General features: G+C 38.7%; 2 protein-coding genes across 29 annotated transcripts in view; both read left to right on the top strand.

Moving 5' to 3' along the window:
* The window catches only part of PRKG1 (protein kinase cGMP-dependent 1), a 1,681,227-nt gene that overhangs the window by 801,859 nt on the left and 855,856 nt on the right, over positions 1 to 23,512 (top strand). The gene's annotated exons all lie outside the window — the stretch shown is intronic.
* LOC129637130 (craniofacial development protein 2-like) lies at positions 4,080 to 9,901 on the top strand. Its single transcript, XM_055561137.1, has 2 exons — positions 4,080 to 4,132; positions 4,227 to 9,901. Exon 2 carries the CDS (start codon positions 4,944 to 4,946, stop codon positions 5,844 to 5,846), a length of 903 nt encoding a protein of 300 aa, XP_055417112.1. The 5' UTR covers positions 4,080 to 4,132; positions 4,227 to 4,943; the 3' UTR covers positions 5,847 to 9,901.

Genomic DNA, 23,512 nt, shown 5'->3' with positions numbered 1-23,512 from the left:
AAATCTGGTCTGCAGGTCACATTTCCCTAAAGCACAAGCACATCCATAGGATTATTCCTGTTGGCCTTAGGACTCTATTTTCACAGAAAGTTACACAGTAATTACAATTCACAAGTCACAGTTGTTTTATTTTTTAATTTTCAAATTGTAACACATGGACTCCCAGTAAGTACATCTGTTAACAAAAGAATGAATTGTGTGACTTACTAAAGAAAGGATCATAAGCTTAAAATCTTAGAGACACATAATGAACAATCAAAACCAAGTGAAGGATTTAATTTATGCAGTTCATTGAAATACTTAATAAGTGTTTCATGGAATGAAATTTTATTCAGTATTTGAGACATCACTAATTAGTTATGTATTTTTTCTGTAAACCTAATAGTCAATGAATTTCTTTAAAGCAGGAGTTATGAATAGAGAGCAATTAAAAAAAAAAGCATGACTAAGAAAAGAAATTTTAAAAAATATTTTTGTACATTACAAATATATTGCAATGAAACATATTGAGTCATGTCAAAGGTGCTTGCCCTCATTTTTCCCTTTAATTTCCTCTGCCTAGAAGAAACATAATCTCAGCAAGTCATTGATGAATCGGAGATGCTTACTGTGCCTATAGGATGTCCTTTGCTGCCTGGATAAGTTTCTGAGTAATCATGATGTCTATGCTTTATAATTCCCAGCCTGTCATTCAGTCATTCTTTAAAGTCCTCCTCAAAATACCCTAATGTAATAGGTGAGATGGGCTGTTTCTGATTTTTCAGATGAGAAAATGGTGACAAGATCATAGAGCCCATTAATGCTAGTTCATTTACAAATCCTCTGACAAATTTAGGTAGCACTCTTTGGAGAACTTTTGCTATAGGCACCCCTCCTTCCAGGTGTGTAGACTTCTGAATCAGGCGTGCAATTTGCCTACTACTCTATACATAAAATGTGGACCCTTGATTAGGGAATTTCAGATGTTTAGTACAATGTTTATCAAAGTGGCCCTGCAGTAGCAACCATCAACATCATTTAGGTACTTGCAAAATCTCCAGCATTCTCCATCCATTGATTCAGAAATTTTTGAGTAGGGCACACTAATCTGTGTAAAACAAGCCCTCTGGATGATTCTTATGGATCTAAAGTTGAGGACCACTGATCTGGACCCTTGGGGTGCTTAATTTGTATCAACCTAAACGTAGCACACTCTCCGTGCATCAAATTGTTTATGTGGAAGTATTTAAAAGAAAATTTTGAACACCATAATAAGTAGTCGGTTTTACTCTTGCTGTCATTGTAAGTCTTTCCCTTCTTTTGTTGCTGTCGAGTAGAGATGACGGCGGGGCCTGGTGGGCTGCCGTCTATGGGGTCGCACAGAGTCGGACACGACTGAAGCGACTTAGCAGCAGCAGCAGCAGTAGAGATATTTAGGAAAAGTTACTTTTCTATTTTTCAGTAAAACAGCATCAGCGGAAGAGTATCAACATTGTGCAGATTATTAAGATATTCTTTTGAAGAATAGTGAGAGGTACATTAAAAGAACAGGTTGAGAGGGAAAGAAAAAATTTAAAAAATCATGGGCTGCTGGGCCATGTTGTTAACAAGAATAACTTTTAGATTTTTTGGCTTTGCTGGCTAGCACATTGGTAGGAAATCAGAACAAAGAGAAAGTTTTATTTGATTTTGTTGTTTTTCAGGCTCATGGCTGTGGTTTGGATTAAATGAAAAAACACATGTGTATGGATGTATTTAATAGAACCACTTGAGTGGGTGATGTCTGAATAAGGGGAATGTTTTTCACTGATAGTTAGATCCAGTCCATTGGACCAATTGTGGAAAAGGTCCTTTAGAGTTGGTGTAGGTGGTCATTGATTTCATTCATGAAGAGAGCCCAGGAAGTCCAAGATGGATTGCATATCTCTTAGTGTCTGATTATTAGAAGATAAAGAAACATCCATGGATCACAGTCCTTGAGGAAGGAAGGAGGAGTTCCTTGGAATTGAGACATGTACAGATCTGAGGCCTGGAGTGCTGAGGGATGTAGGTAAGGAAGTGAGCTGATTTCTGCAGGGTATTGGGAACTGAGTTTTCACTGTGAATGTGGCAGTAGTTAGGCAGTAACCACTTCTCAGAAAGGCAGGGAGGCAAGGGTCAAGAAATTCTATGGCTTAGGAAGCTGAGCAGTCTTCTGCACTGCGTTCTTTGCTGCTTGTATTCCCCAAAGGGCAATCTGTCTTACTAATAATACACACTTCATACCCTCATAAGTCCTCCTGTGTCTAACAGAGCAACTTTTTATTGACTTGAAAACATTGTTGTCTGTAGTTTTCTGAGTGGGATCAAACAGTGTTGTTAAAACTAACTTCATAACTGAATTCTTTATTTGCAAAATTAAGTTCATGGAGTGAGTTTGCATATGAAATCTATGAGAACAGGTTTCTGTAGTTACAGAGCAGCCTCTGGGAGCCCCATCCATGACCCTGCATCCACTTATTATTCATCCCTTCTTACTCCTCCCTCTGGGTTAGGTATAGCATTGGATAGCTATTTTTAAGTTCAGCTCAGGTAACACAGTTGAAAACCACTGCTCCAGTTGAATCCAAGTTTATTTTGAGTTTCTAAGTAGTGGTAATTCTTTATCTTTATGTCCTTGCACTTGGCTATCAGCAATATCTCACCTTCACAGTGGTCCTCCCCACAGTGTGTTATAGCACCATTGCAGGTAAAACACCATTGCACAAGTAAAGCTTAAGAAACTTACTTAAGGTCACACATCTGGATTGCTAAACTATACCTCTATCTTGACAGTCCCCACTAAGGCACTGAATGGACTACATCATCTCAACCTTGGTTTCTGGCAGTCGACAGATAAGATCCAGCTTCATCTGTAGCATTATTCATCAAGTATTTCTTGGACTCCAACCAGATCTCATGATTCACTGCTAAACACCTGGAGAGCAATTAAGATATTCATAATCTGTTTAGCATAGGGAGAGGTAGATTATTAACTGTTCTGGCAAACAAGAGGTTAAGAAAACAGAAATTTTGAGGGGTGGAGAACTCCCTATGAACGGGCATTGGCAGGCTTTGTGGAGGAGATAGACATTGACTTGTGCAAAATTAGAGGACAGTTCAGAGGTTAGGATCTGTAATCATACTGCCTGGATTCAGATTTTTTTTTAATTATTTTTTAATTGAAGGATAATTGGTCTACAGAACTTCATTATTTTCTGTCAAACCTCAACATTAATCAGCCATAGGTATACATATATCCCCTCCCTTTTGAACCTCCCTTCCATCTCCCTCCCCATCCCACCCCTCTAGGTTGATACAGAGCCCCTGTTTGAGTTTCCTGACCCATACAGCAAATTCCCATTTGCTATCTATTTTACATACTGTCTAGATAGCATATTAAAAAGCAGAGACATTACTTTGCCAACAAAGGTCCATCTAGTCAAGGCTATGGTTTTACCAGTGGTCATGTATGGATGTGAGAGTTGGACTGTGAAGAAAGCTGAGCACCGAAGAATTGATGCTTTTGAACTGTGGTGTTGGAGAAGACTCTTGAGAGTCCCTTGGACTGCAAGGAGATCCACCCAGTCCATCCTAAAGGAGATCAGTCTTGGGTGTTCTTTGGAAGGACTGATGCTAAAGCTGAAACTCCAATAGTTTGGCCACCTCATGTGAAGAGTTGACTCATAGGAAAAGACTCTGATGCTGGGAGGGATTGGGGCAGGAGAAGGGGACGACAGAGGATGAGATGGCTGGATGGCATCACCAACTTGATGGACATGAGTTTGGGTGGACTCGGGGAGTTGGTGATGGACAGGGAGGCCTGGCATGTTGTGATTCATGGGGTTGCAAGGAATCGGACATGACTGAGTGACTGAACTGAACTGAAGTGAATGTCAGTGTCCATGTTACTCTTTCCATACATCTCACCCTCTCCCCGTGTCCATAAGTCTATTCTCTATGTCTCTTTCTCCATTTCTGCTGGGTGTGATGGACTGCGCAGAAGCGTGGCTGAGAGGAACTACCCCTCACCCAAGGTCAGGGGTGGCTGGCGGGAGAAGCTACCCCACATCCAAGATCAGGGGCGGCAGCTGAGAGCGCCAGGCTTCGACGGTGCAGGAGCGGCCGAGAGGAGGTACCCCACGTCCAAGGTTAGGGGTGGCGGCCAGGAGGAGCTACCCCTCGTCTGAGGTCAGGGGCAGGCCGAGAGGAGCAACCCTATGTTCTAGGAGCAGCGGCTGTGTGGGGGCAGGAGCACCGAGAGGAGCTACTCCATGTTCAAGGTCAGGAGGGGTGGCCTTGAGGAGATACCCCTCATCCAAGGTAAGGAGCAGCAGCTGAGCTTTGCTGGAGCAGCCATGAAGAAATACCCCATGTCAAGGTAAGAGAAACCGAAGTAAGATGGTAGGTGTTAGGAGAGGACATCAGAGGGCAGACACACTGAAATGATAATCACAGAAAACTAGTCAATCTGATCACACAGACCACAGCCTTGTCTAACTCAGTGAAACTAAGCCATGCCATGTGGGGCCACCCAGGATGGGCAGGTCATGGTGGAGAGGTCTGACAGAATGTGGTCCACTGGAGAAGGGAATGGCAAACCACTTCAGTATTCTTGCCTTGAGAACCCCATGAACAGTATGAAAAGGCAAAATGATAGGATACTGAAAGAGGAACTCCCCAGGTCAGTAGGGGCCCAATATGCTACTGGAGATCAGTGGAGAAATAACTCCAGAAAGAATGAAGGGATGGAGCCAAAGCAAAAACAATACCCAGCTGTGGATGTGACTGGTGATACAAGCAAGGTCCGATGCTGTAAAGAGCAATATTGCATAGGAACCTGGAATGTCAGGTCCATGAATCAAGGCAAATTGGAAGTGGTCAAACAAGAGATGGCTAGAGTGAATGTTGACATTCTAGGGATCAGCGAACTAAAATAGACTGGAATGGGTGAATTTAACTCAGATGACCATTATATCTACTACTGTGGGCAGGAATCCCTCAGAAGAAATGGAGTAGCCATCATGGTCAACAAAAAAGTCCGAAATGCAGTACTTGGATGCAATCTCAAAAACGACAGAATGATCTCTATTCGTTTCCAAGGCAAACCCTTCAATATCACAGTAATCCAAGCCTATGCCCCAACCAGTAATGCTGAAGAAGCTGAAGTTAAATGGTTCTATGAAGACCTACAAGACCTTTTAGAACTAACACCCAAAAAAGTTGTCCTTTTCATTGTAGGGGACTGGAATGCAAAAGTAGGAAGTCTAGAAACACCAGGGGTAACAGGAAAATTTGGCCTTGGATTACGGAATGAAGCAGGGCAAAGGCTAATAGAGTTTTGCCAAGAGGACGCACTGGTCATAGCAAACACCCTCTTCCAACAACACAAGAGAAGACTCTATACATGGACATCACCAGGTGGTCAACACCAAAATCAGATTGATTATATTCTTTGCAGCCAAAGATGGAGAAGCTCTATACAGTCAGCAAAAACAAGACCAGGAGCTGACTCAGATGGTCTTGGCTCAGATCATGAATTCCTTATTGCCAAATTCAGACTGAAATTGAAGAAAGTAGGGAAAACCACTATACCATTCAGCTATGATCTAAATCAAATCCCTTATGATTATACAGTGGAAGTGAGAAATAGATTTAAGGGACTAGATATGATAGATAGAGTGCCTGATGAACTATGGAATGAGGTTCATGACATTGTACAGGAGACAGGCATCAAGACCATCCCCATGGAAAAAAAAATGCAAAAAAGCAAAATGGCTGTCTGGGGAGGCCTTACAAATAGCTGTGAAAACAAAAGCGAAAAACAAAGGAGAAAAGGAAAGATATAAGCATCTCAATGCAGAGTTCCAAAGAATAGCAAGGAGAGACAAGAAAGCCTTCCTCAGTGATCAATGCAAAGAAATAGAGGAAAACAGCAGAATGGGAAAGGCTAGAGATCACTTCAAGAACATTAGAGATACCAAGGGAACATTTCATGCAAAGATGAGCTCGATAAAGGACAGAAATGGTATGGGCCTAACAGAAGCAGAAGATATTAAGAAGAGGTGGCAAGAATACACAGAAGAACTCTACAAAAAAGATCTTCATGACCAAGATGATCACGATGGTGTGATCACTCACCTAGAGCCAGACATCCTGGAATGTGAAGTCAAGTGGGCCTTAGAAAGCATCACTAATGAACAAGGCTAGTGTAGGTGATGCAATTCCAGTTGAGCTATTTCAAATCCTGAAAGATGATGCTGTGAAAGTGCTGCACTCAATATGCCAGCAAATTTGGAAAACTCAGCAGTGGCCACAGGACTGGACAAGGTCAGTTTTCATTCCAATCCCAAAGAAAGGCAATGCCAAAGAATGCTCAAACTACCGCACAGTTGCACTCATCTCACATGCTAGTAAAGTAATGCTCAAAATTCTCCAAGCCAGGCTTCAGCAATACCTGAACCATGAACTTCTGATGTTCAAGCTGGTTTTAGAAAAGGCAGAAGAACCAGAGATCAAATTGCCAACATCCTCTGGATCATGGAAAAAGCAAGAGAGTTCCAGAAAAACATCTCTTTCTGCTTTATTGACTATGCCAAAGTCTTTGATTGTGTGGATCACAATAAACTGTGGAAAATTCTTCAAGAGATGGGAATCCCAGACCACCTAATCTGCCTCTTTAGAAATCTGTATGCAGGTCAGGAAGCAACAGTTAGAACTGGACATGGAGCAACAGACTGGTTCCAAGTAGGAAAAGGAGTACGTCAAGGCTGTGTATTGTCACCCTACTTATTTAACTTATATGCAGAGTACATCATGAGAAGTGCTGGGCTGGAAGAAGCACAAGCTGGAATCAAGATTCCTGGGAGAAATATCAATAACCTCAGATATGCAGATGACACCACCCTTATGGCACAAAGTGAAGAGGAACTAAAAAGCCTCTTGATGAAAGTGAACGAGGAGAGTGAAAAAGTTGGCTTAAAGCTCAACATTCAGAAAACGAAGATCATGGCATCTGGTCCCATCGCTTCATGGGAAATAGATGGGGAAATAGTGGCTGACTTTATTTTTCTGGGCTCCAAAATCACTACAGATGATGACTACAGCCATTAAATTAAAGGACGCTTACTCCTTGGAAGGAAAGTTATGATCAACCTAGATAGCATATTAAAAAGCAGAGATATAACTTTGCCAACAAAGGTCCGTCTAGTCAAGGCTATGGTTTTTCCAGTAGTCAAGTATGGATGTGAGAGTTGGACTATAAAGAAAGCTGAGCACCAAAGAATTGATGCTTTTGAGCTGTGGTGTTGGAGAAGACTCTTGAGAGTCCCTTGAACTGCAAGGAGATCCAACCAGCCCATCCTAAAGGAGATCAGTCCTGGGTTTTCATTGGAAGGACTGATGCTAAAGCTGAAACTCCAATACTTTGGCCACCTCATGCGAAGAGTTGACTCATTGGAAAAGACTCTGATGCTGGGAGGGATTGTTGGCAGGAGGAGAAGGGGACAACAAAAGATAAGATGGCTGGATGGTATCACAGACTCAATGGACATGAGTTTGAGTAAACTCTGGGAGTTGGTGATGGACAGGGAGGCCTGGTGTGCTGCAGTCCATGGGGTCATAAAGAGTCGGACACGACTGAGCGACTGAACTGAACTGCCCTGTAAATAAATTCTTCAGTACCATTTTTCTAGATTCCGTATATGTACGTTAAAATATATTTAAATTTCTCTTTCGGACTTGCTTCAGTCTGTATAATAGGTTCTACATGCATCACCTCATCAGAACTGACTCAAATGTGTTCCTTTTTATGTCTGAGTAATATTCCATTGTTTATGTGCAGCACAACTTCTTTATCCGTTTATCTGTCAATAGACATCTAGGTTGCTTCCATGTTCTAGCTATTATAAATAGTTCTGAAATGAACAATGGGATACATGTCTTTTTCAACCCTGGTTTCCTCAGGTTATATGCCTAGGAGTGGGCTTTCTGGGCAATACAGTGGTTTTATTTTTAGTTTTTAAGGAATCTCCATATCATCTTCCATAATGGCTGTATCAATTTACATTCCCACCAACAGTGCAAGAATGTTCCCTTTTCTCCACACCCTCTCCAGCTTTTGTTGTTTGTGAACTTTTTAACGAGGGCCGTTGTGACTGGTGTGAGGTGAGATCTCATTGATTTGCATTTCTCCAATAATGAGCGATGTTGAGCATCTTTTCATGTGTTTGTTAGCCATCTGTATTTCTTCTTTGGACAAATGTCTGTTTAGGTCTCTTTCCCACGTTTTCATTGGGTTATTTGTTTTCCTCGTATTGAGTTGTATGAGTTGCTTGTATATTTTGAAAATTAATCCTTTGTCAGTTGTTTCATTGGCTGTTATTTTCTCCCATTCCAAGGATTGTCTTTTCACTTTCCTTATAGTTTCCTTTGCTGTGCGAAAGCTTTTAAATTTAATCAGGTCCCACTTGTTTACTTTTGTTTTTATTTCTGTTACTCTAGGAGGTGGGCCATAGAGGATCTTGCTTTGATTTATGTCATCAAGTGTTCTGCCTATGTTTTCCTCTAAGAGTTTTATAGTGTCTGGTCTCACATTTAGGTCTTTAATCCATTAGATTCAGATTCTTTAGCACTTACTAGTTGTGTGCCTTTGGGAAAATAATTTAATGTTTCTGGGTCTCAGCTCTTTTACCTTTAAAATAGTAAGGACCTGCCTGAAGACTAAGGCAAAGATAAGGGGATGCCTGTGAAAGACTTAGTGTGGCATGTAATACATTTAATAAACACTGTTATCACAACTAAAAGTATAAAAGCATAAAAGGATTCAGTAGGTAGTTGAGACAGCCATTATTTTTAGACCTGAGAAGTACTATAGAGTAACCCAGAGCACAGCTTGAAATCCACTGGTCCAGAAGTATAAGAAAGGCAAAGGACCATGTCTTCATATCTTGAGGTACTGCCACTTCCATTTCAGCCATTATCCAACCAGTTTGGTTCAGGTGTGTACTTTGAATGAACCAATATGAAAAACACTAGCATCAAAACCAAACTACAGGTAGGGATGTTGGGGGACAGTGATTATACAAGCTGGGCATTCCAGTACTTCTGCTTAGAGGCACGATTTTGGACTGTAAAGAAGTAAGGAGAATTGATTTGTTGTTTGAAGTCCTGTTGTTATCACTTAACTCCTGGGCGGAATTCTCGGGACTTCTATGAGAAATGTTTATGTTTGTGGGATGTTTGCACAGTCCTGAGTAGGCACCTGGTTGTTGTTCAGCAGCTAAGTCCTATCTGACTCTTTGTGACCCCATGGACTCTAATCTGCCAGGTTTCTTTGTCCATGGGGTTCTCCAAGCAAGAATACTGGAGAGAGTTGCCATTTCCTTCTCCAGGGAGGCACCTAGTACATCAAGGCCTTGCACAAATTAAGAATATATGGCTATTGGCCACGCCTTCAAAATGTCAGTTATTTTCAAAACTATTATTTCATCAAACAACACCCATTGTTTTCATTTTAAGGTACAATCTGGAAATGTAAGGCTTCTAATGTCTAATTCCTTTGTCTCTGATCATCTTAGGAGACACTAATCTCTTCTATATTTACCACATTCTTTTTGGATAAAGATGCTGGTGATGTCCACACTTCTCATAAGAATGGTCAAAATCCTGCCCCTCCTATCCCTCAACAACTAACCAAGTTTCTTATCCTCTGGGCAAAGCCTTGCCATTTTATCTATGGATTGAATTTATCAATTTCTGGGTTACCTTAATTTATAGTCACTCCAAGAAATTGTTCATAGCCCTTGTCTTTCGTTGTCATTTAATACTTTGAGGAAGAAATGTAGTCATTTAAATGGAATTTGCCACTGATAACTTATCCATGAAACTTGAGTACAACAGGAAACAGAGAGGTGAAAAAAATAGGAAAAAGAACTCTCACCAATGTGAAATAAACTATATGCAACACAAAAGTAATCCATGAAGTTTAAGACTATCAAGATATTAGAAATAGAGCTTATGAAATGCTAAATATCTTCTGAGTCTCAACCTTGAGTTGCAAGAAACAGACATCAAGAATTAATTCTCTTTGTCTGTAATTACAGGACTAATAAAAATGGAAATGAACTTAGATGTTTGGGAGTTTTAAAAAACAGATAAGATGCTTGGAGTCTTAGATTTAAAAAGATAGAGAAAATACTAAATGAAAGGTGGAATTTTTTACATACAGATTCTCTCAATCTCCTACTTGTTCTTCCTGTTTATCAGTCAGAAAAACTTAAGACTCAGCAGCAATTAATTATAAAAGCAGCAGGAATAATTTTTTGGTTATGACTTTTCCCCCTAATATTTCATTGAATTAATTTAGCATGCCTTTTACATTTAAAAATATTTCTCTGATCATCAAAATGACATATTTAAGAAAAAGCATAAGATTTTTTAAAAATCATTTATAATGCCACTACCCAGAAAGGATACTTAGAACATTTTGTACTTCCTTCCTTTTCTTCTTAACTGTCTTAAGAGGTTAGACCACATTGTTTTGCCTTTTAACACATAAGCTTAATTCTGAATGTTAATCATTTCTTTATAGTTGGTACCTGTTACCACTGTTTTTAAGGTTTTATTTTGGGTCAAGGTGGCTGGATTTTGTTTATTTTTTCTCTTTAAGCTTTTCACTTGTATGGTAACATTGTGTCCTTTTTTTTGTATCATTATTCTTGGTCTTCCAGTTTTTTCTGTTCCATTTTTGCCATCTGCTCTTGATGTACATACTCTCCTTGGTCCATGCAACTTGATAACTTGAACTAGAATATTAATACTGTGTATTCATGTTTCATGAATAGTTTGAATTAGAGGCTGTTATACATACCCTTTGTTAACAGGGCTGATGAAAGTAGAATAGCAAGTGGTGACGATAGCGTTGATATCTTTCTACAGACAATGTTCAGCAGCTTATATAGTGGTTGGCTTGGCACAGCTTCCGAGCATTTGAGGTTTAGGTTTTTCACAGTGTTTGTCATGATATTCTGAAATTCTCTTTTAGGACCTAGAACTTTTACTTAATTGAGTTGAATTCAGTTCAGTAGCTCAATCATGTCCGACTCTTTGCGACCCCATGAACCACAGTACGCCAGGCATCCCTGTCTATCACCAACTCTCGAAGTCCACCCAAGCCCATGTTCATTGCATCAGTGACGACATCCAACCATCTCATCCTCTCTCATCCCCTTCTCCTCCTGCCCTCAATCTTTCCCAGCATTATGGTCTTTTCAAATGAGTCAGCTCTTCACATCAGGTGGCCAAAGTATTGGAGTTTCAGCTTCAACATCAGTCCTTCCAATGAACACCCAGGACTGATCTCCTTTAGGATGGACTGGTTGGATCTCCTTGCAGTCCAAGGGACTCTCAAGAGTCTTCTCCAACACTACAGTTCAAAAGCATCAATTCTTCTGCGCTCAGCTTTCTTTATAGCCCAACTCTCACATCCATACATGACTACTGGGAAAACCATAGCCCTGACTAGACAGCCCTTTGTTGGCAAAGTGATGTCTCTGCTTTTGAATATGCTATCTAGGTTGGTCATAACTTTCCTTCCAAGGAGTAAGTGGCTTTTAATTTCATGGCTGCAGTCACCATCTGCAGTGATTTTGGAGCCTAGAAAAATAAAGTCTGACACTGTTTCCACTGTTTCCCCATCTATTTGCCATGAAGTGATGGGACCAGATGCCATGATCTTCATTTTCTGAATGTTGAGCTTTTTCACTCTCCTTTTTCAGTTTTATCAAGAGGCTTTTTACTTCCTCTTCACTTTCTGCCATAAGAGAACTTTTTCACTCTCCTCTTTTACTTTCATCAAGAGGCTCTTTAGTTCCTCTTCACTTTCTGCCATAAGGGTGGTGTCATCTGCATATCTGAGGTTATTGATATTTCTCCCAGCAATCTTGATTCCAGCTTGTGCTTCTTCCAGCCCAGCGTTTCTCATGATGTACTCTGCATATAAGTTGAATAAGCAGGATGACAATATACAGCCTTGACGAACTCCTTTTCCTATTTGGAACCAGTCTGTTGTTCCATGTCCAGTTCTAACTGTTGCTTCCTGACCTGCATATGGGTTTCTCAAGAGACAGGTCAGGTGCTCTGGTATGCCCATCTCTTGAAGAATTTTCCACAGTTTATTGTGATTCACACAGTTGAGTTACCGGTGGCTTAAAATTCATGGAAAAAAATCTGTTGATTGCATTTAATTTCTTAGCAGAATCATTTCCAGAAAAGTTAAATGTTGGCAAGCTTAATTTATTTATAACCATGACATTAATGTTTCAAAACATTAGTTCTGATTTTTTTTCTGGATGAACTGTTATGGTATATAAATTTAGGAAATTTGGGTGAACTAAGTTGCACGCTCCTATAAAGTGATTTTTCAATTTTATTAATGTTTGGAAAAATGTGTTAGTCCACGTGGTAAATCGTCTTCCCTGGTGGATCAGACGGTAGAGAATCTCCCTGCAGTGTGTGAGACCTGGGTTAGATCCCTGGGTTGGGAAGATCTCTGGGAGAAGGGCATGGCAACTCACTCCAGTATTCTTGCCTGGAGAATTCCTGCAGGCTACAGCCCGTAGAGTTACAAAGAGTCAGACAGGACTTTGCAACTAACACTTTCACTTTCATGTGGTAAATCACCCAGGTTAGTGTTTACATTTTAAGGTGAACTCCATAAATTGATACCCAGAGTACAATTAAGCTGCTTTCTGATATAATCTTTCTTTTCCAAATGATATTATTAGGCAAGTCATTCCATAACCATTTAGAGTATTATTCCACCTTCTTTACTGATAAGAAATGTCCGCTCACAGTGGCCTCTCGAAAGTATAATTTATTAGATTTATAATTAAGACATTAAAATTTAATCCTTTGTATATTCTCTATGGTGTTCTCATAATTCTTCAAACATTGTCTTTGGAAGTAGAGTGATGGTATTACAGCGAAAATCACCTCCTTAAGATTTAAAAGAAAATGATGCTCAGGAGGCCAGTGGCTGAGTCTTTTGAATTTGGCCATGGTGACTTGATTAGCTGCAACATTTGGCTTTGGACCTATGGTGTTTAGAAGGCCATAAAATACATTGTTTTCCCCATACAACAGAGGGTTTAGAGCATAGAGAACATTGACAGAAATGTACTGCTGATGTTATTGGTCATATGGGAAGTTTTGTAAATGGAGTTTTGGTTCCTTAACATTGCCTAATTAAATAGATAGTGTGGCTCTGGATTTTGAGCTCCCGTGGAGAGTCAAAGGATATAGAAAAGATGAGTGGACATGTACACACTGTTGTTTTTAAAAATGTTTTTAAAAAAAACCAACAAGGACCTACTGTATAGCACAGGGAATTCTGCTCAATGTTATATGGCAGCCTGGATGGGAAGGGAGTTTGGGGGAGAATGGAAAAATGTGTACGTATGGCTGAGTCTGTTCATTGTTCACCTGAAACTGTCAAAACACTGTTAATTGGCTATACTTCAAAACAAATAACTAGTTAAAAAATGAAAAGATGAATTTCAGAAGACTTTAAGGAACAGAAGCTCTGAAGCTGACTTTTACTGAGACAGAGTATAGTATTTACAAAATTTTTTGATTTGGTTATTTTTCATGGAGGCCACAAATCTGGGTGTATCAAAATGTTACAAAGAGATTAAAAAAATAGGGGAAATGTTCTGAACACTTTCTCTCCAGTACTTGGGTAGGTACATGAGGAACTGAAGAAAAGAGAGGAAGGCCCACCTAGTATCAAAATTGTTTATACATTTACAAATAAAGAAAACCAGTCAAACTGAGAAACATCCAATAATATTAATGTGTCTAGTGTATATGGCATTTAGTAAAATTCAAACAGAATATAATTAATCTCCTTTAAAAAAAAATCAGTTATAAAAGGATGGTATGAAAAAAAGACAGATGGAGGAAACTTCAATATTTGTATAGCACAAGGCTGCTCTATTATTCAGACTTGTGGTTCAGTAGAATACATTATTTTAAATATATGTTGATTAGAAAATTCCTTGTTAATTATGGTTTTACTTGAAATTTTAAACACCAAGTTACTCATTATTGGTATAATTTCATCAGAGCCTATTTTTAGTCCTCGTAAGAGAAATCACAGTAACTTTGGAACTCACTAATAATAAATAAAGGGTCTTCTCTTCTGTTAATGCTAATATTTTCTGCTTGGTATTCTAAATGAAATCTTCAAATGATTTTCAGGTATCTTAGCTGTGAATGTAACTTCCATGCTCATTTGAATCACAGAAGCCTGCCAGCATTTAAGGACTTTTTTAAAAGCAAAAAGGTTATATATTATGGAAAGGAAACATTTTTAGTTCATCTACAGTCATCCTGTTGCATAACTTGAAACGGGAAATTAGCTTTTCCTATTATGACTGTACTTGACAAATACTACTTTAAAGAGTTCTTGGAAATATCTTGAAAACCTTCGAGGCAGGCATGATATATAAACTGATATAAGGAATTTGAAGGATTTCCCACTGTTGAAGTGCAGAAATTTTCTTCTACTTTTTTCCTCTGGCTGATCTAATAATTAAATTGACATGAGAGATTAATAGAAAATAAAATGTAACCATGTGTGTACCCTGGAAAAGTGCGTAACAGAGTAACATCAGAATGGTGGAAGCCTCCATGTTAAATGCCACCCTCAACTAAAGACAAGAGAGGATGTTGAGAGTAGTGGTTTAGGACTTCAAAGGAGAGGGAGGCAATTGATAAGGACATGGTAAAGCAAATGTTTGATAAGCAAATGTTGCTGGGTCTGTGAGAAACAGTGGGGCGAGGAGGAGTTTAACAGACTTTGCCAGGTTCCCCTGTGTCGCTAAGTGACCACACCTACTTCCTATTATTGTTGTGTCTCCTGATGATGCCCTTTCTGGAACAGGTCCTCTATCTCTATTCTTTAGGCAGTTAGAGGGAAGCTCAATGTTTCTTCCTGAGTCTTTGGGCCTTGATTGTTTTCAGCTCAAAATAACCCACATACCAAAGAGACATTTTGGTGTGACACCTTTTGTTCCCCTGTATCACCTTGCCTTTCAACCTCCTCCTCCCCCTAATTCTAGCACAGACTCCACTCATCATGGCAGACTAGCACAGGGACCAAGGGCATGAATCTTAGAGCCAAGTTTGAAAGACAGCTCTGTTGCTTGGGTATTTACCCTGAGCAAGTTACTGAACTCAGGTGAATCTAAACTTCTAAAATGAAACACTGTGGAATTAAATAAATAATACGTAGTATTGGATAGATATTCAATAAATGTTTGCACTTGCCTTTTTAAAGGGAACAAGTTGACAGAGGAGGGATACAGCCTTTGAAAGAGGAAAATCAAAAGCCCCTGAAGGAATAGCTGTGTTTGTGTCCATTGGTTCTGTCACTTTCTCCTTATCCAGGTGACCAGCAGCCTGGTGTATCTGCTTTATGTCTTCTCTCTCCTTATGGGTAACAGTGACCTCTAGTCTCTATCCTGTTACATCTACCCTTGACATGGATATACTGATGCTGAAAGATAGGCCTCCCTGCACTGAGGCTGAATTGAATCTCAGAGACAGAATTTGTGTGAAGTAGGAAAGAACAGCTTTATTGCTTTGCCAAGTAAAGGGGAAGCAATAGGTTCCTGCCCTCAAAAACTGTGTGTCCTAACTGGGAGGATTTGATGAGGAGTTTCACAGCAATAGTTCAAGGCTGTGGTCTCTGACAAGGCTAGTTCTTTAATCTTGTCTCAGGTGGTTAGTCTCCTAATGATTTCCTCTGGTCCGTTTAATCTTGCCTCCAGTAGGGTTTTTTTTTTTTTTTTTTTTTTGGTGGGTGTGGAGATTCTCTTCCTTTGAGTAGCAACTGCTTGAATCTACCCTGTAGAACTTGAGGAAGGTGATGGAGACTGGAGTTGAGCCTATAAGAAATGGGGGACAAAAAGGCTTTTCATGCCCAGGAGCCCCACAGGGTCCTTCTAGGTTTCTATACCAAATTAATTTCATTACTTTTTATCCTTTCTAAAAGCGGCATCTGGTTATACATATAACTCACTTTGACTCCCCAGTATAACGTACCAAGATCCCAACTAGTGACTTCCACCTCCCACATCTCACCTAGTCAAGGCAACATGGTGTGGGAATAAGACATCAGAGTTAGCTCAAGTGAGTTGAGTGCTAACTGTACTTTGTCAACATAACCACCAAAAAAGAACAGTGTTCATCGACCAGTTATACAAGGGTTAAGTTGCAACTCCCTGCAGTCACCTACTAGAAAATGCATTCTTAAAGGAATTTAGGATTAAAAAAAAAAAAAAAAATAGAGGTACTCTGTGCTTTGGATAAACTGACCTTGGGTAGTTAGATGCATATCTCAGGAAGAATTGTAATGACCCCAGGTTCTTGCATCTTCCCACACACTGAAATCATTAACTTGAGGTATCTGTTCCCTGTGATTAGGAGTAATATTTTACCAGGATATGTGTTTAACTTTCTTAGTATTTCTTAGTCAAAAAATTTGTATGTATTCTGGCTCCTCTTCAGAAAAGTTGCTCAGAACCCTCTCCCAAACTATAGTCCTCAGTAAAACCCTGGCTAAAAACTGAAGTAGCTTTCATACTGTACATTTTTAAGTCAACAGGGCTTACTGATATACTCATTCATAAAACAGAGACAATAAGGCACATCTGGTGTTCTTTGGAAGGAATGATGCTGAAGCTGAAACTCCAGTACTCTGGCCACCTCATGCGAAGAGTTGACTCATTGGAAAAGACTCTGATGCTGGGAAGGACTGGGTGCAGGAGGCAAAGCGGACAACAGAGGATGAGATGGCTGGATGGCATCACCGACTCGATGAACATGAGTTTGAGTAAACTCCGGGAGTTGGTGATGGACAGGGAGGCCTGGTGTGCTGTGATTCATGGGGTCGCAAAGAGTCGGACACGACTGAGCGACTGAACTGAACTATGTGTTGCAGTGAGGCTTAAATAAGATAATATATCAAGTGCAGAGTGCTTTGACAAATAAAAATATGAAATCAATAAATGGTGATTATTATGGCTTCCTGTGTTCAGACAACCATCTTAATTATCCCATGACTTGAGAAACAGAAATTTCTAAGGTTAACTGAGCACTTTCTGTTTTGGTTTCTTTGTGCTGGATATTATTTCCATTTAGAATGACTTCCATGTAAGAATGTCTTTTGATCAGATGTATGTTGGTTAAACTCATACTTGTTTTTATAGGTTACAATGAATTTCGTCCTCCTTTTTTCTAATCCCTTCATTGTTTGTATCCCATTCTGAATGGGGATAAAGTCTCCTTTACTAAATTGTCAGGTCTTTATAGATATAAGCTATATTTTAATTTACTTTTTCCACATTTCCACCTTTTATTTTTGTTTATTTCTCTGGGAAACTTCCACTGAATTACCTAGAGGTTGGAGACTGGAATGAAGAATTCAATTTGTGACAGCCTTCAAGAATCTTGGCTTCTTAAAAGCTAAAATAGTGTTGTAGAGGCATTCCTGCAACTCCACCATGAAGATTTCCTAATAATGGTGTTTTTGGAATACCTGTTACTCCTTCTTAAGGCTCCATAAGACTCCTTTGCAGTCTTAAACAATCTGAAGGAAGTATCTGCAGATATCATGACAACGTTTGCCTTTATACACTCTGGTTTTTACAATACTTCTGAAGGTTTCCCTCCTTCTTGATATATGGCTAATTTGGAAAACTAATAATCTAAGCAAATTAAGAAGCAAGACTTTTCTTTGACCCATGGAAATAGAGGAGGAGTAGCTGTAACATAATTATTCTTCTAAGCTTTGTTTTCATCTTATTGCATTTGTGACTCAGAAAATATTGTTGATGCATGAAGTGATAAGGTCAGAGTAATTCTGATAGATGAGCTGCGTGAACTTGCTAATGATGTAAAACCTTTACTTGAAGTAGGCCATGGCATGAAAGAGATGTCAGTGATATGGTTTCAACCTGGACTTACCTTGTTGATGCTTTTCAAGGACAAGCACATTGCCAAACTGCTAGCTTTTCTGTCCTATTTGTAGTCTCTGCCTACAAAAATAATTATTGTCTTTAACTAAAGGTCATCTACTTCTTTGGACTCTTAAAGAGAAATCACTTATTTCTTTTAATTTATTTTTTAATGTATACTTTATGTCAATCAAATTTTTACTAAGCATCTACTGTTTTTAAGTCCATGTGAGACTCACTACTTAATACAGAGTTCCTCTATGAATTAACCTTGAGTAGTTAGGAATATGCTGTCTAAGTTATAGCACTTAAGTTGACTGAACAAAGAATGCTTTCCAAATCTGAATTGTGACGTCTTTTTTTTTTTTGCTTTGTACAGAACTCATAGCTTTGTCTGTATTGTAAACATTTTTTGCCATTGCCCTTGTTGTTCTTTTATTTGTAAGTTCCCCAGCTTGATCAAGCATATGGCTTTTTTTCTTTTAAAGACAGAGATAATTACAGTTGATTAGCCAAGAGGAATATATACCAATAATCTTCAGTGGATGGATGCAAAATTAAAACTGGATTATTAGGCAAGCTAAGCTTAATGCTGCCTCATGTTATTAAGGAATACAGCTAACATTTCTCTTAAACAAATGGAAAATCTAATACCTGCTTTCACTCAAGGTTTATAGTGAAATTGACTTTCCTAATACTGAGGTGCCTTTTCAGCCATGTTATTAGACACAAAAATATCTTTTTTAATAAAGAGAAAATAGTGTCCTGGTTATCCTTTTTACGATTTTGGTTGACTATCGTTACATTGATAAACACCTGGAACATTTCTGCTGGAGTTCCAGTGATTGGAAAGAAAGCAGCTGAAATTATTCCCAGGGTTAGTGGACAACAAGGTTCCTGCCTTGAGAATTTTCTTGTTTTGAATAACGAATCTCCCTCTGAAGATAGTTAGACACTTCTCATTTGCAGTAAGCGCCTGTGTACCAGATCTTGGAAGTAATTAGATTGCTTCATAGCTTAGTTTCACAAGCCTCATTCAGTATATGGATTCTTAAATAAACAATAAGGAAATTATATTACAAAGAATGACAGCCCACATACAAATCCCCTAGTATAATAAAAAGTGAGGGAAGATTCCTGAGCATATGCTTACCAGGTTCTGCTGAAATGGCTGTCAATAAACAAATATTGGAACATGTTAAATTACATGGTTTGCTTTCATTTTTATTATTTATTTTTTTGTACATCTTGTGAGCTGGAAAGGGGTTTCTTAGTAAACAAAGAGGGCATGGGGGATCCTTTTAATTTTCCCCTTTCAGGATTGATTTGAGCTATGTTCATACATTTTTATGTCTGGAAGAATAGTTCCTAGTGGTGTCCTGTTACATCTGAAGTGTGCTAGAGTGCGACAGTCTACGATGTTAGCAGCTATTCACAACCAGTAATAATACACTGCAAGACAGGGGCTCTTCCCGGCTAGGCTTCCCTGCAGGCAGCAGTTTTCATGTGAACAAGGTTTTTTCCCCCCTTCTTTTTGCATCACAAATATGCCAGTTATCCTCATTATCAGCCTCTCCCTCCAGTTTCTTGAAACCCCTCTCCAAGTCACTGCCATTGATTTTTAATGCTTAAGTACATATTTAAAATACACTAAGTTTTGCCAAAGGTTTGATTAGAGGCGGACATTTCCATTCTTTTTGGCGTTTGAATGGCTACCTACCACTAGCCTGATGTTTTTTGAGTAATTTCAAAAATTGAAGTATCTTTTTGGAGAAAAATGACCCATTCTCTATTAGGTGATCCTTTCCTTTAAGGACTAGTGAAGCCTTAAATTTCAAGTCAATGTTGATTAAGGAATTATTGAGATTAATTAGTATTCCTTGACATCCCCACAATTAAATGTACAGTGGCTTGAAACAATTTCATGCTCATTTACCAAAAGGCTTTTACTTCCTAAATACTTTAACTAAATTCACCAGTTCTCACTATTTTGCCACTCTGTAATTCTTAAATTCTATACTGTGGTGGCTATTTTTTAATTTAGAATATTGTTCTTCTAGGTTGAATTGTCTTCAAATTCCAATTAGTATTCCGATTATCATAAGGCTTTTCACTTTTTTCCACATTTGTTAAAAATCATTAGCTCTTGGGAGGATATTAAAGAGCATTGGTTAGATACAAGGAGTATGTGCATTGGTAATTTGATTTCGTTGGTTGAAAAGGAAAAGGCAAAATGTAAAGTTAAAAGTGGACAAACTTTATGAATACTGTCAAGTCAGGAACACCTATTCAAATCATTAAAAGCAAAAACCTTAGAATATTTGGAATTTGAACTAAAACTTGAAAGTTCTGAATTCCTGTACTCATAATTAAAAAAAAAAGATGATGATACATTGAAAAATTAGGAATTTCAATCTGGCATTTTTCTTTAATGTATTTTTAAAATAAATAATTAATTTTCAGCAATGCTAGATCTTCATTGCCACGTGTGGGCTTCTCTTTGCAGCGGCTTCTCTTGCTGTGGAGCGCAGGCTCTCGTGTGGGCTCAGTAGTTGTGGCATGTGGGCTTAGTTGCTCCATAGCATGTGGAATCTTCCTGGACCAGGGATCGAACCTGTGTCCCCTCATTGACAGGCAGATTCTTATGCATTGCACCACTAGGGACGTCTGTGACATCCTTCTACTAGGTTAAATTATAATTTACCAGGAGATTTTGAGTTTGGAAGTTTTTTTTTTGGTGGGGGGAAGTGATATTTTTTAGACTTTACATTTATTAATGCATAAGCATCTTGAAGCATAGAATTGTACTTTGCAAGTAGGAACTCCAGTATCAAATAAAATAAATATTAGCACAAAGTAGAAGCTAGTAGGAATCAGAGACAAGACATGAAAAATTAATAGGAAGCTGTGGCAGTTGAAGTTAGCACGGCTCCCAACGACTCCTGACTCCCCAGGTTTACACTCTGTATCATCCTCTCCTTGTGAGTTATAGGCTGGATCCAGTGACTATTTTGTAACAAATAGAATACAGAGAAAGTAAAGGCAGATCCAGACCTATCTGAAAATGGTTCAAGCTAATGTTAGGATGAGGAACTCATCTAAGCAATGGGGAAAAGCTAAGTCAAAAAACTACCTGGACAATAGAATTCATGACTGATTGGCATACAATTTCTGGGAGCATATCCTTAGCCAAAAAAAAAAAAAAAAAAATCAGTATAATTGGAACCAAATTAGAGATCACATTATGACTGTTATCATGAATTTATAATAAAAAAGTATTTGAGTTATTGTTTGATTTGTTTTCACTGCTAATATTTGGGGACCACAGATAAATCAGAAACAGCTGAATGTCTCTACCATATTAAAGAATTCAAAATGTTGACAAACATGTTTACTTTTCATTCAACTACCATTTATTCGGCACACATTTCCTATCAGCTATTGATAGCAGTGATATATTGTTCTAGGATTAATACTAGATGGGAAATGGGAAAATTCTCACCCTTTTGTATGAATTATTCACAACACTTACAGTAAGTACCAAATCAGCTCTGGTTGACCTAGTGACTTGTAGGTGCAATCTAGCTTAAACGAAATATTGATAGCAGTATGAATGGTTTTCTAAAAAGTTGATTCTTGTAGTAGTGAACCTTATTTAATAGTATATGGAGCTTAAGCTTTGCATACAACATTTTAACATGACAATTCTCAAGATGTACTCTCTTTGATCATCATAGATTTCCAAGTGGACTATAAGATTTAATTCCTTGTTATTGCCCTTTAAGAGTTTTTAGGGAAAAGCTAAATGGATATAACAGTCGAAAGACATTTTAATAAAAACGTTCTTAGCATCAGAAGTGTGGAAAACTCACTACATTTCAGGAGTTAGATTTTCTTTCTGAATATAATTAGAACACACACATTTTCCTTGCTGACAGCAGCTATAAGCCAACACTAGAGTAGACTTTGGCCTCTGTATTTAGTGTTAGATCCTGTTTGTGCAAACCTTGACTCTAAATTGAAATATAATGTTTAACAAGGATTATAATCTTTGAATCTCCTATCCAAAACCAAGCACAACATGATTAGTGAAAGCTATGGTGACATTAAAAATTTTAACACATACATAGCATCTGGATAAACTAGACTAGAGACTAAACATATTTGCCTGGAGTCCCCACACAAGGCTCTCGATAGCTTAGACTTAGACCTTTATGGGCTCCCTGTGTTCACCTTTTCTCTGGTTATCCCAGAGCTTCAGGCTGTTTTGTTCTCCCCACTTGTCCTCTTCAGGTTCTCTAATATGTTGAGAATGGGATGTGGTCTTTTCACTCTTTTGTTTCCACGTCAGACAGGAAGTGGGTCCATTTCTTTTAAGATGTTCCCACTCATCCTCATCACTGAGGGAAAATAGAAGGGAAAAAGTAAATCTGCCATTTGCAAAAGGTCAAGGTATTCTGAGTCATTGTGCTTGACAGAGTTACCTACCTTCATTGAAAAAAGTCATTTGAATGGCCTTCCTGCCATGTGTCAGGCTTTCTGCTAGGCACTGAGTATCCAAAGATAAGAGTCAACTAGCCTTCAAGGACTTCAGCACAGAGTGTAAATAACACAGCAGTTACTGCACAACATGATAAGGACACAGGGAGAGAGAAAGGAGCACAGAATGGGGAGCAGTTGGTGATTAACCTTTGGGCACAAGGGATAGGCACACCAGGTAGAAGAATTTGTGTGGACAGAAACACATAGACAAGAAAGAACATGATGAGGTTTCGGAACTATAATTGAGGATGTGAAGTTGAGGATGTGAAGGGCACCATGTTGAGCAATGAGGCACTGTGGGTAGGCATGACTTTCTAAATTAGTGGTTATCAAAGTGTTTCCACAGCTAGCAGTATCAATATCTCTTGGAAGTTTATTAGAAAAGCACATTCTCAGTCCCTACTCCAGATCTCCTGATAGGAACTGATCTAATCAGCCTTCCAGGTTCTTGATCCCACTAAACTTAAAGAAAAAATAAATAAATAAAAACTAACATGCTAGTAGGAGTTAAAGATTTCTTTTTCTCTTAAAGCCAATGGATTTTTAAACAGGGAAGTGCCATTTGTCGAACTTGACTTTTATCGAAAGAGCTATCTGGAAGCACTGTGGAGAATAAATTAGTGCATGTTTGATGATGTCTGCAGGAATAAGATGGATGGAGGGTCAGGAATAAAATTGGATAATGCTTAAAAGGCTGTTGCAATAAGTCAGGTGAAAAGTAACAAGGCAGTTACAAGCTGAAGAGTTGTAATGAGTAAGGATTTGAAAAATATTCAATAGCAACTTAAGTCATTTTCACATGATTCAGGGAAATTCTAATGCCACTTCCTATCATTCAGTTGAATATGGGCTCATTAATTGTCACTACCCCTCTGAAGATTGGCCCTGCTTTTAGTGATGGCCACTGGAACTTTTCCTTTGAAGAGTAATCAAAGTGTAGAGTTCCTCCTGCA

This window comes from Bubalus kerabau, chromosome 22 (assembly GCF_029407905.1).
Source record: "Bubalus kerabau isolate K-KA32 ecotype Philippines breed swamp buffalo chromosome 22, PCC_UOA_SB_1v2, whole genome shotgun sequence".
Lineage (NCBI taxonomy): Eukaryota > Metazoa > Chordata > Mammalia > Artiodactyla > Bovidae > Bubalus > Bubalus kerabau.
This window is presented reverse-complemented; position numbering and strand designations above follow the sequence as displayed.

Bases quoted from the DNA above. Each gene is read 5' to 3' on its own strand.
- LOC129637130 (XM_055561137.1), top strand. From the start codon at position 4,944: ATGGGTGAATTTAACTCAGATGACCATTATATCTACTACTGTGGGCAG.